The following is a 13416-nucleotide window of genomic DNA, read 5'->3' on the forward strand; positions in this document are numbered from 1 at the left end:
CCTTGTTTGCCTTCATTTTTTTCTCCCCCCTCCAAAACGTTCTATCACACGCCACAAAATACTCGCAAACCTTGTTCTGTCTTCAGCTAGATGTAAAGCTGATGTCTTAGCCAAGTTTAGCCCATGTAATTTCATTCTGATTGACCTGGATACATAAACAGAGGCTGAATATTCGCCTCACATGAGAATCATCTTTTTGTAATTTGATGCTGCTGTTTTCTGATTTTGATAAAACTCTAATTCCCTGTCTTTGGAAACGATCAATCTCTCCCACATCTCTCTGCTGCTCTTCGCCTGTGTGTCATTTTCAGCCTCGCTCACACACCAGGCGAATTTTGGTCAAAAACAATTGCTTTGTGGCAGTCATTCAAAAACTAACAATGGTCTATTTCAAGGGGTTGAGCTCATGGTTTAACTACTGTCTTTCATTTACCTCATAAGACTTAATCTGTGTGGCAGCCCTTGGTGCCAGAACCACATGAAGTGGCTGATCTGCCTGAATTTAGCCCGGTCCATTGAAAGGTCAACTCCAGTGCAGTGTAGTCAATGGGGTTTATCGAGCCAGGCTTAAAACGCTTTTACAGGGTTAATAGTATTACATTAAAGTGTAGTTCACTATCACATGAACCGCATTCAGTGGCTCTCGTTACATGGCTGCATCTTTTCCTTTTATCTTTATCAGGGAATCTACAGCTTTTCTCTTCTTTCATAATTTTGACTCAGTCCAACGTTGCTCATTAATATTCTCTGATCTGGTCGAGAAACGGATAACGAAATTTGATTTGCAAAGAAAAAACGGACATTTTCAGATTTGAGAAGCTTACGTCAATTTGGTTAATCAATTAAGGATTAATCAGTTCTCATCGTTTCTGATTAATCTACTGCCCAGTCCTTCGGTCTTGTGATCTTTTTGAATCGAGCGGCATCCACTTACAACCACCAGTCACATGGACTTTTGTTGTCTTTCTAATCTCACTCCATTTGATTTGAGGAATTATTAAAAGTCTAAAACTGGAACACGATACAGTATTTCACAAAAACAAGCCTGTCTGCATCCCCATCAGCAGCTGTGTGAGTGTCTGTCTATCCAATAAATGTTGAGATATTCGTCTGGTACAAAGCACCCATTCACACGGAAGAGTTGTCTCACACTGATTAAGTTAAATATAGTGGATACTTCTGACCCTTTAGAGGGGTGTGACAGCCATTTAGGCAGCACAAGGCTCAGTGGTCAGCACTGCGCCTTGTGGTAAAAGGGTGCTAGGCTGTATGAGTTCCCTATGATTTCTCCTGCCATCACAAACTTGTTAGGTGAATTTGCCTATCAAAGGAACTTAAACAAATAACTGGTCTAATTGTTAACGCTATATTTATCACATAATCCAGATAATTTTTCAAGAAATTAAAAAAAAATCACTGATTTTGCATCTTTTAAATCATAATTCTACTTGTAGTGCTTTTATTTTGAAGGACAAGCTTGTTTAGATGTCTTGTTGCACTGCAGGTATGTGAGGAGATTCTTACACCATACCTGTGAGCCAGCAGCCAGTCACAGTTAGAAGGAAATCTCTGGAGACTGTAGTCTATTTTCTTTATTTACTTTATTTTGTTAGAATTCGGTGCTCAGTTGGAATAAAGTCTTCAAATGAACCGGTATTAACAAAATGACTTTTTAGAAAATTACAACTGGAAATGATGCATCATGGTGGATGCTCATTGCTTGTAATACTTAGAGTCTGTTAAATGCACAGAATGAGTTTCCCTGCTGGGATCAGTGACACCATCTTACGCTTCTACCCGTGTGCACGCTAATGGAGCCCTTTAAACGACTGTAGAAGGCTGATGAGTTCAAGTTTGGCATTTTCAAAGCAGGACAAATATGAGTGGATGTACTTACAGCACTCGATGGGGTTTGATGCCACCTGCAAAGACACCGTTCTCCCCGTGGCTTGGTTGATGTGAACCCTGAACACCATCCGCACACGCGTGTTCTTGCGTCCGATGTCGGTCTCCCCCTTCCTCAGCTCTATGTCCGAGTTACGCAGCTTCAAGATTCCTGCGCAGTCGATTCTGTGTTTGCAAAGACACAAGACAAAGAGTCTGCTGGGTCCGTTTATGACATATATAATCTCACACTTAATCAGGATTTATGTAGCAAAGACTTTCACTCTGGACTTCATCACTGTAGCCCCGAAGAAGGCTGTCAACAGAAGATTAACATCCCCACTCCCAGCAGAGCTTTTACGCCTCAGTGGACCTGCTCTGGGGTAAAACTGAAGCTCTAAAGAAAAAAACGCCTGGAAGCATTCAATTTTTCATGAATCTGTTTGATTCACATGAGCCGGCTCCTTAAATATTGTTGCCCCTGCACAAATCTCACCACCAGGAATTGGCTATAAGATGTATTTTGAGGAGTCAAAGTCTTCATCGGACACTTAATAAGCCCCTTCTTCACTGAACTCCTCTAACTTTTTCATACTTCAGTACCTCAGGCCTTTCCAAACGGTTTCTGGCTTTTCCATCGCTCTGCTACTTGATGCTGCATTCCTCAAAGCCTACTTAATGTCAACTTTTACACACACTCGGACACTCCCTTACATTCTTCTGGGCAGACACCAGGGTCTGCTTTACTGGTGAAGTAATCAGGTGTTGATGCTAAGGACCCCAGCTGTTCTGCTCTCTGCCTACACAAACAGACTGACTGCAAAAAATCACATACTGAGGGATCTCGTCAGTGAGTTTTGGGGTTTTTTCATTTTTTTTAGAAGACGAGGACAAAAAAAAGACACTTTTATTTCTTTTAAGGCACTAATTTATGAAGAGTTAATTGAATTCATACCAACTCGACTCTTGTGGCTTCATTAGCCGCAAAAAACAAATCTGCGTTGGTGTTGCTTAACAATTTAATTTAAAACTTTTCCTCCTAAATCATCATGATTAACTATTCCAGGGATATAATAACGCCTGTATCCTATACCGCATTATGAAACATATATACGTCACACTGGACTGGAGCACATGTCAAATCCACCACAAAACCCTTCGTGTACTCTGTCAGTACTGTGAAGAAACCCCGAGGTGAAGTCGTTGTATAAGTGGAGCTTATGTGTTACATCCATTAAAAAGCAGGGGAAGTGCTGATGGTAGCAGGATGTTACTACCTGCAGCACAGACAGAGACCCCGGGTCCCCTGTTAGCAGCCCGAAGACTTCCCAGTAATCTGATCTCTGAAGCTCATAAAATGGGAAAAGCCACCCATCTGTGTGCGGAGAGTAACACTTCAAGAGCAAAACTAAAGCCCTAAAGGAGACATGCAAGCTCAAAGACATGCACAGATAAATCAAAAGCAGCAATCTAACATGCTTTGATGAGGCTTTAGAAGCTCGAGAGGAGTGAAATTCCCCTCTCACCAGACCAGACTGATGCCTCTGTTGAAATAAATTCCCGTGATTTTAGTATCCCTTTAATATGATAACAGTGAAGATGCATTTTTACAGCTACCACAGCAGCTGGTGTTTACTGGCTGCACTAAACTCCATCATAGCAAGAATTATTATTTCAAGTCTTTTGGACTCGTTGTGTACTTGCTGTGAAATCTAAGTCATTCATTTAAGATTTAAATGTTAAAATATTCAAGTCGAATGTTGACTTGAAAGCAAAATCAAACAAGTCAAAGGACTTGATTGCGAGAGCTTTGAGGGAACATTGACGAAATTGTCCACTCTTAACTTGCAGCTTGCTCGTGGACAATTAAAAGATTTGACTTGGACTTGTTTCAGCTGACTCAATGCATGGCATGACTTTTCTTGATGGACTTGAAGGAAATTTCTCAAGGGACAGCAGATTTCACTTGGATTTCCTGTCAGTGACCGAACGTGACATGGGCTTGTACAAAATGTGCTTTCTTGGTTAATGACTTGAGACTGGCATTGCCATTGTCTCAAATTACTCTTTAAAAGGTTTCACTGGCAATCAGATTCATCCCAGTTTAAAACCAGTGCTTCATTCCAGTGCACGCCAGTTCTTAAACAATTTGAGACTGGATGTCCAAGTCAAGTCTTGAGCTGTTTTTTTAGTCTGGCGATACTCACATGGCCCGCATGTTGTTCTCTGGTAGCAGTGGGATCTCCAGAACCTTGGTGTTGTTATGCATGGCCTCGTGGCTCGGGGTGGACACCGTCTTGCCTGTGATCCGGTGGACCTGGTAGAAGGCGTGTGGCCTCAGCAGCCTGTCATCAGCTGTGCCGATGAACAGCTGCAAAGTCAGGGGTTCGCTCTCCATGTACCCGTGAAGCTAAGAGACAAAGAAACAACGGACATGTGCGGTCAAGCTTACAAACTGTCAGAACGTAACGCAGGTCTTTCAGAGGTCAGGCTTTCCAACAAAGTAGCCTTTTAGGACCGTGTAATCATCACCCTTTTCATCTTTAATTTACTACCAACAGCCTGTGCCCACTTCCTCTACGAGTTCATGTCAGGTCTGCCAAGATGTTGATCCAACAGTGGCTCAATCTCATGGGGCCAAAGAGCGGTAAAATACACCTACAGTCTGCAGCTTTGTGATTTGTGAGCACCATGCTTGCCTTGTGACATGACTGAGGCAGTGTTTTGGAAAAGTCAAGGTCGAGCCGTTTAGACCCAAACAGGGACAATCAGGGTCAAGTTAACTGCTTGCTACAGTTGGTGGGCTCGTCCCAGAGCATCTAAAGTAATCCCAGACCTTCATAGGTGTTGCCTGACAAGAGGCCTCCTGCCAGGATGACCTCAACCTCCCAGACTGCAGAGTGCAGTCTGGGAGTGCAGTGCTGAAATTTGAGAACAGCGGCTACTATTGACACTCTGTCAGAGAGTTATGTATGTTATCCATACAATGCAGCAGAAGAATTACAGCAGAATATTTAACATTAGTTTTATGTTTACATCTAAGTAAATATGAGTGAGGCTCGACATTTTACACCACTGTCAATTTAAACTGAGGAAACTAAAGAGAGAAAAGCTAAATTTTTTTATTTTTAAACCATGATTAACATCAACATGTGGATTAATATAAAAATGAACTTTCTTTTTTTTTTTTAAGTGCTCTTTTTTTCCAATCTGTAATTTTTTAGGCTCTTAAATTTCCTCCATCTTTAACCAAAACATCCCAGCTGGACTTGCTCCTGTTTGGCTAAACAGTCTTAAAGTTTTTCCATCTTTTAAATTACATTAAGCAATTCTGCTTCACTTGAAATGCCTCCAGTAATCAGGTTTGAATTAGTGTCGGCCATTCAGGGTCAAGTATTGGGACGTTTTTTTCCTCTCTCTATGGGCTATTAGTATTCAAATGTATTCAAAAATACAGTTTAACTAAGTAGACTTTATTGCATGCTATCACGCAGAACAGCACTTTATCTTGACTGATTAAGAGCTTCTAAGAGTCAAACTGGTCTGAGTCTGCAAGCAAAGTGTTATAAAACGAGCACTATACGCACATCGTCATCCACAAACCCGTCAAAGCGTAATAGAGGCCGACACTCAACCCCGACTAATTATAAGGCACTTTGGAAAAGAGTGTCGGCTGAAACAATCAGTGTGGAAATGTTGAAATGAAGACCGCACTTTTCACTTACATAAGGGGAGCACTCGAGGCGAGCAGCGCCCACAATGAGAGTGAAAGCCTCAGACTGGGGAGGCATAACATGTGATTTGGAGGAGGATCCCTGTCAGGGTTAAGAGCCTGCGAAAGCCCCGTATATTTGTGTAAGGAAATGGGTTGCTGCCTAGCAATGCTGTTTATTCAGGCAGCAGGAAGGAGTGTGATGAAGTGAGGTAGTCTGCTCGCGAGGTTAGTTACTCTCAAACTGTAATTACTTACAGATTACTGATTATCTGCTTTGAATTATTATCAGCAACAAAGTCTAGACAAATAGAAATAATCAAACTTGATAATATCATCTGACTGCTTTCAGCTGTTTTTGGTTTCTTTGCTTCCAAACCTTTACAAAGCATCCATTTAGAAATGCTCGTAATTTATGTCAGCATCATCATCCATCATTTTAAGACACAAGCAGCAATCATGAAATTAAGAAACCTTTCCCTTTTAGTTTTTCTGCTCCGTGATCTGAATCATATGTTTTTACAAAGCAATTCAAGCAGACAACAGTTATGATTTGTTGATGCAATTAAAATCATTGAGATACAGCTTCATGTAAATCCACTGCTCTTTCACTCTGGCAGTTTGACGCTGGCGAAGCAGCCAAGCCTCCCCAGTTCACATTATCACCCACAAGAGGAATGCCGAGACTCCGGCCGGGTGAGGGTGACCAGCGCTTCCTTTCCATTCCTGTGATGCCCCAGCAACTCTAAAATGGTTATAAATGGGAATCCTCCATCTTTATTTTCAAAGAGAGATAACCCAGTATGTCTCAGATGACATTTGCTAATTACACAGGCCAAGAAAAAGCACATGACGCCAAAATAACAGCATCTAAATCTACAAAAACATACTTCAAAAGAGCATGTTGGGTACTTTTTGGTCAGATCATAAAAGCTTACTTCAGTCAGGGTGAAAAAGAGGACCTCACAGACATGAATACAGAGCATTTCCTCTCCACCAAAGTACAGCTTGAAACCCTGAGCATAAGCTGCGGTGAGGACTGGACGCAGCACTTCAGAGGGGCATTCTTCAGTCTGCTGCTGGTGCAAGGGCGGGTGTGGTTGAGGCAGGCAGCAGTGATGGCATTGAAAAAGAACAGAAAACAGCCAGCTTAACTGTGCTGATGCTAGGGGTGGAGAAAACGTGTACCACACTGAACAGGACCTTCCAGAATAAACTCTGTAAAGTCTGGGCAGGTTTTGAGTCAGAAAAGCGACGGGACGAGCCGCAGAGGATTCGTCAGCCAGCGTCCGCGGCAGAGGCTGCGCGCACCGTGTAATCAGGAAGTCGCAGAGATGGAGCTGCCTTGTCTGAGGCTCCCTCCAATATCTCCATCACAGCCTGCCAGAAACGTGTGTGGTTTAGCTTGCTGCCGCCTCCGCAGGACGCAGGGCGCGATGATGTCAGCCGTACAGAGAGGAACTTTCCTAAACAAAGGGAAGTCTGTGTGGTTGGGGTGGTAGCTGGCAGAAAAAGTTGGGGGGGAGGTTTAAAGAGAACACACACTCTCTATTTCAGTTGAGGTGAACCCAGACCCCTGTCATTAAATCATTAGCACCTTCTCATGGTGAGCCTCGCACAGATGTGCGGCTGTAGTTGCGACACTATGGCTAATACAACGTGTTTTGCTTTCCAGATTTTTCTATTCCAACGCTGCATACAAATGTAATATTTCTGTCCAACAAACAGAGGACTTCCATTCAAACACTATTACTTTTAACCTTTTAGTAAGATCACTCCAGGAAAAAAGACGTCACTACATCCTATTTTTAATACCAACTGTGACGAATGCTGTTTGCAATTAGTTACACGAAATCAATCGCAGGCAAACTTTTTCAACTACAAAATTAGCAACAGGAAAAAAAACAAAACATCCTAAAATTGAGTATTTGTATATTGTTTCCTGGTGCTCCTCCATCCTCACCATCACTAGCCACAGCTAGCTCCTCCTCATCCGTGACGCACTCAAAGGTCGAGAGTTTTAACTTGTGTTGACAGACTTTTTGTCACTATTGCGCAGTTTGCGCACTCAACAAAAATGCCAAATTCTCTCTCAGATAAATACACAGTTGTATAAGCTCTTTGTTAAATAGATTTAAGGGCTCTTTGACTAGAATGCTGCTGGTTCTTTCCCTTTCATGATACAAAATAAAACTTTATATCACATAGTTATCAATATCCAGTCCAGCTTATTTTATTATCACTTATTTTAATGCACTTAAGTCCAAATGTGTTGAGAGTGAACATGTTGCATGGATATGAAATCAAACAGCAACCTCAGCAGCAGAAAAACTGCAGTTCTTCTAATGGCCACTTGAGGCTGATGAGTTAATAGCCACTGGATTAAATGGGCAAGTTTGGAGACGGGATTTTTTATAACCAGTTTAAATTGTATTCATGTTGCGTGTTAGTAAAGGCTGCTTTGAGTAATCGGCGCCGTATCATATTGTTCAGTATTTGGTTGGATTAAAACAGACAAAGGAGTCAGAGTCAGTTTGTGAGGGAAGGAAACCTTCATGCCACAGTTTGCATCTAATTCTATCCCAGTGAAATGCAGATACACCTTGCTAACCAAGGTAGTAGTTAGCACTCCCTGACAACTAATCTAAACATGGGCATGTCTTCATCACAACAAAACAAACAAAAAACAAGAAAGCAATGCCCCATATACCAACGTCAGGGCTTCAAAACAGCAGTTCACAAACTGGCTACATTAAAATCACTCTTTAGCAATGTAAGAATTCCCTGATGCCCGAAGAAACATGCAAAACTGCTTAGTCTAAAAAAATATTTTATCAAAAGCGAAGGAAAAACACAAGAGTGTCTAGTAAATTCGTTGACTTTTTGTAACGTGTTAAGAAAAAGCCAGAAGGTGTTAATAAAACCAACAGAACTCCCTACACTCGCTTTGTCTAACGCCTCTCTGCAGACCCTTTATTTATTCAAACACTGAGGTCAGCGGTGTGGCGTAATGGTTGGGGGGACCAGATGGGTTTATAACCAAAACATCTGCAGATGTCCACATTTTTTCTTCTTGGACTCAACCACCACAGCTACTGTGGTTAAAGCTCATGACTAAGCTCTTACTGGCCATGCTACATTAGTTCGTAACTGTCTGCATTGCACTTGAAAACGCAATGGAAAAATCTGAGTCACCCTCGTCTGGACAGGAACTGACTGCCTGAGTGGACTGGTCTGTCTAATAGCATACCTATGGTATTCCATTCAGAAATGTTACATCTTTAAATAACATAAGAGGCAGGTCATGAAACACATGTCGCTCTAATCTTTTTTAACACATGAGGTAAAAGACAAGAGGAGGGAGGTGTTGAGGTGAGAAGTGACGAGGTAAGGAGCCGGAGTAAAAATGAGCCTAATGGTCGAACCATGTGTTGCTCCGATTACCGCAGGAAACCGAAGCTTTGTTCCCAGTCAGTGGATGATAAATGTGAATCTCTTTGTTTTTCAAGTCACTTTCTTTTGAAATTCTAGATTGCGTTGCATATTAAAATGCTCATATGATACAAAGGAAAAACATTATTCTTCACATAAAGTCACTGTAAGTCAAAATACAAATAAGAAGCACTGGTTCTAGCAGACCTGAATGACTGGGTGTCCTCCCGCCAGAGCCTTCACTGCTCCCCTGCTGCCCTCTGTCTCGTAATGGGCTCGGTGGTGGGACTTGGGCTGCACTTCGATCTGCAGGCTGTACGGCCCGGAGCTGGATGGCAGCTGCCAGTCGAGAGCTGGCAAAGATGGGCTGTAGTGGCAAAAAAAAAATACATGTTCAACATGTCACCTTAACAAGAGGAGGGCTTATTTTAGATGGGCTTATCAAGGTAGAATGTGCAGAATGTGGACACTGCGATACGCCAGAGCATGTGATAAAGCCAGTAGCTTAAAGATACTTAAACACACTAATCCTTACTCAAAATTCACTCCGGTTCCAGACATAGTGAAAGAATAACGGTCTTTGAACAACACATCTGATCAAATGCCAGAAATACTAAAAGAATTTTACATTTAAATGCATTTTTTCATGCTTGAGTAAACCACCATCCTTACCTGACATACTGCTTTGGCTTTGACCAGGAATATGGGTGTTGTGGTACATCCAGAAACCCACCGCAGTAGCCCTCCTTCTTCAGGGACATGCGATTTGCTGGGTGCTCATCCTGACACAGCTCCCTAGGGCTCAGCTCCTCACCTCTAGGCTCCACCTTCAGGTTGATGGTGGTGCTGGGCTCCAGGCTGGTTTTTCGGGCCTTCATGGGGATTCCCTCTCCAAGGTCAGTCATTCCATCTGTGGTCAAGGCATTGATGGCTGCCAGGATGGCTGAGTTGGTGTACTGGTTGGTGTTTGGCAGCCAGGTCTCCTCTGTGACACTGAGGCGAGGAGATGTCTGTGGGGACAGACCTGGGGAGTGGTTGGGTGAATAAGGGAAGTGCTTTTGTGGCGCTCCGCTGCCATTTAAGCTGTACTTCCTCTTTGCACCACAGGGGGAATTGGACCTGGAGCCACGCTGTCCCATCCAGCTGTCGTCCGTTATACTCGTGCGAGGGGACGTGGAGGGGGAGTGACGAGGAGAGCCACCGGAGGCGCAGCCGTCGCTGGGGAGGGTGAGGGTGGAGCCCTTGGGGGACACAGAGGGAGACTGCCAGGGGGAGTTCTGGGGTGAGTTGTCGTAATTGTAGGAGAAGCTTGACTCATAGGAGGATGCATCGGACAGGTTGCTACGTGATGAGACGCTGCTGGCTGGACTCAGGCAGCTGGGGTCACGGTAGCCATCTGCACTAGGGATGGTCAGTGTCACTATGGAGTTGACTCTCTTAGCAACAGGAAGGCTGCTTTCCTCCACCTCATCCTCAGGAAACTGACCGTAAGCTGTGATCTCGATACGAGGGCTCTCCAAGGTCGGGGCTCCGTTTGGGCGGATGCTTGTGGATGAAAAGTATCCGGCCGCTCTCATGTCATCCTGGGAGTCATAACTGTGAGGCTCGCTGACAGAGACAGATATGGCAGGGCTGGACTGCAGGCTGTGGTACTGGGAGGGAAGACAAGGGTTGCCCAATGGGAGAGAGAGACTGACGTTTGGCGTGTAGCCATATGCATCTGGAAAGCAAACAGATTGAGTTTGTTACCATGATAATCAAACACACATTCACTGGCTGCACTCACTGTGAGGGAGACCGATGCCAAAGTTAAGTCTTATGAGAGCTGTTGCAGAGGCGTTGGCTGTAATGGCAAAAGAACAGCTTGCCTACTGGATCTGGCCTTGACCATTTCCTGAGGCAGAAGGTTTGCAAGTTGAAAAGGTATCGCCTCATCTGAAAAGGATCTCAAAACACGCCAGTCAGGCCAGTGATACAAACTCTTTCTGAATGGCCCAAATTGTACAAAGCAAATTGGGTGGGAAATCCGAATAAAGGAGCCAAAAATAACTCCAGTCTAAAAATAACCAAAGGCAAAACCAGGTAATTTTTTTCCACTCCACATTTGCCAGATTTATACCACTTAATGCACACGGTGCCCATAAACTGTAACATTATGAAAACACACTGATGCTTTTGTTGGCCCGTTTCATGTTGTAGCAGCCATCGAAAATAAACACAGGAGGGACATGACTCGTTTATTTGCATGCCGTAAAGGTGCACGCTGTACCAAGCCAGGAGAAGCTTGTGGTGTTGTGCCAGTGCTCCCGCTGGGACACATGAAACTCTGCCCATCTGTGGTGATGGCTGAGGTCACAATTAGGTGCAGAGGGTGGGGGGGTTGACATGGGAAAGGCAGTTGTGGTTATATGGTGCATGAAGCCGGCTGAGTGTGACCACAGCATGCAGGGCACATTGATACGCATGGAGACGGCGGCTGCAGACAGACATATGCAGTCACCGCAGCTCCTGTCTGCTGTAAATTAGAGAGAATTAGGGGCCCAGCCATAAAGACTATGACATCAATGCAGCACCATATGACTCCTTGTAATAAAAGAAAATTATGCCTACATTTAAAATCCTGCTTGTGGTGAGTGATACAGTAGCACTGAAGTGTGTGTTTTCTAAAATTAGCTGACATCCTGACAGTTTGCCTTGAGGGGAGGGGGGCTAGCTGCACCATCAAACGACTCTGCTCAATACTGTCCTCTGAAGCACTAGCACACTGTTACCCACAATGCCCTGTCAGTCCTCAGCGACTAACATTATTGGGCGCACTTTTTAGTCATGAGAGATTCACAGCAACAGAACCACGCCCACCTCGTCCAAATCAGCAGGGAGGGGCACTCACTAAATAGCTACACCGCTGCTTTAATACTGTAATTAACTACAATATACTGAGATAGTGTAGATAAGACCCACGGTTCAACGACACATCCCAGTTTAATGTGTTGCATGCGGGTGTAAAGTGTCAGGCACTGACAAGAAGCTAAAAAAAAATGCCACGTTAATAGCCGCACCTCGCTGTGATTAAAAATAAATAAATAAAATATAAACTAAACACTCTGATGGGGAAGCCTAGACAAAAAGTCAAACTCACCCTCTTCAGCAGATTTCATTTTCCCCTTTGAGCAGAGCAACTTCTGAGATCAAACTCTGAGTACAGCTGCAGGCGGATACGATTCCTTATCCATATAGTGGAGCGGATAAATTCCCCCAGCTGTTGCTCAGGATCCTCTCTCGCTGTTTCACCACGATCAGAAATCACAAATTATTTCGGTGGAAGGGAAAAACGATGGTTCTCTATTCTTTCAGATACAGGAGGGGGGGAAATGCATTCAAAGTGGGGGGAAGAAAAATAAGCGACGAAATGTTAAAACACGTGGAATAAGGTCATGACTAGGATGCAGACGTTTGCGCTAAGAAAGGCTATCTTCGTCGCTGTGCTGAGATATCTGACTCTTTGTTGGGGGATCCTGCCTCTGTTGGGTCTCCGTGACGCACTGCTTCGGCGCACAGAGAACTTGTGCGCTTTTAAAGCTGGGGATCACCTCAGCACCGACGCGCCGCCCTTCCTTCGTTCTGACGCATCTGCGCGTCCGACCACCGCACGGGTCCAGCGGAGATCCTCTCTCTCACTGGGGGTTTCCAGAGGCAAAAGAGGCCAATTAGAGAAGCTGGCAGAGAACCTCAAAAGATCCGAGAGAGTAAAACAAGCCACGCCAAACTGCCGAGCTCCGAGTGATTGGAATGAAACATCCAATGCAAAAGCTAATCCTGCACAATGTGAGCCAGGGCGAGCATCCTGTTGAATATAAACAGTGGAATAACTTGAGTTGGAATGACACAGCACAGCACAACACGCTATGAAATGTTAAGGTAACAGATCTTAAAAGAAAACGTGCAACTCAAACTGTGCCCTCGTCATCTATTACTGACTAAATGAGCATAAACAGCGTTAATCTGCAGTTTCCACCCACTTTATCTGCTGAATCTGTTCCTCTTGGCGTCACTTGCAAAGGAGTGATCAGCGCGCTGCTGTAAGACACTGCACATGGAAATCAAGATTTATGTGCAGTCTAATCCTCACGAGCATTTTACATTAAACTGCTGCCATTTTCACCCTGAAAGAGCCATTCATCATCTGGTTAGCGTAGGATGTTAAGTTAAAGACTGCCTGCTTGTGGAATTTCAGATGGGGCTGCAGAAGCAGCAGAGCAGGTGTGCTGGTACATGCAAGAACATATAGTGACCACCTTGTGCACTTTCATGACCAACATATCAGAGGTGTGGACTCGAGTCACATGACTTGGACTCGAGTCAGACTCGAGTCATTAATTTTATGACTT

The 13416-nt window shown here is 44.0% G+C and overlaps 1 protein-coding gene across 1 annotated transcript in view; it reads right to left on the bottom strand.

The window, feature by feature from the left end:
- Positions 1-12661, bottom strand: part of nfatc1 (nuclear factor of activated T cells 1) — a 51185-nt gene extending 38524 nt beyond the window's left edge. Inside the window, exons 1-5 of the mRNA XM_085263553.1 lie at positions 12168-12661; positions 9701-10748; positions 9236-9395; positions 4092-4294; positions 1898-2070 (exon numbers count right to left, since the gene is read on the bottom strand). Coding sequence (XP_085119679.1) covers positions 1898-2070; positions 4092-4294; positions 9236-9395; positions 9701-10748; positions 12168-12186 — 1603 coding nt within the window. The 5' untranslated portion in view covers positions 12187-12661. The remainder of the gene's footprint in view (positions 1-1897; positions 2071-4091; positions 4295-9235; positions 9396-9700; positions 10749-12167) is intronic.
- Positions 12662-13416: the final 755 nt, after the last annotated feature.

Source organism: Mchenga conophoros, linkage group LG22 (assembly GCF_057382185.1).
Source record: "Mchenga conophoros isolate Kocher_MC1m ecotype Shallow Benthic linkage group LG22, M_conophoros_male_GT1.1, whole genome shotgun sequence".
In the NCBI taxonomy this organism is placed as follows: domain Eukaryota; kingdom Metazoa; phylum Chordata; class Actinopteri; order Cichliformes; family Cichlidae; genus Mchenga; species Mchenga conophoros.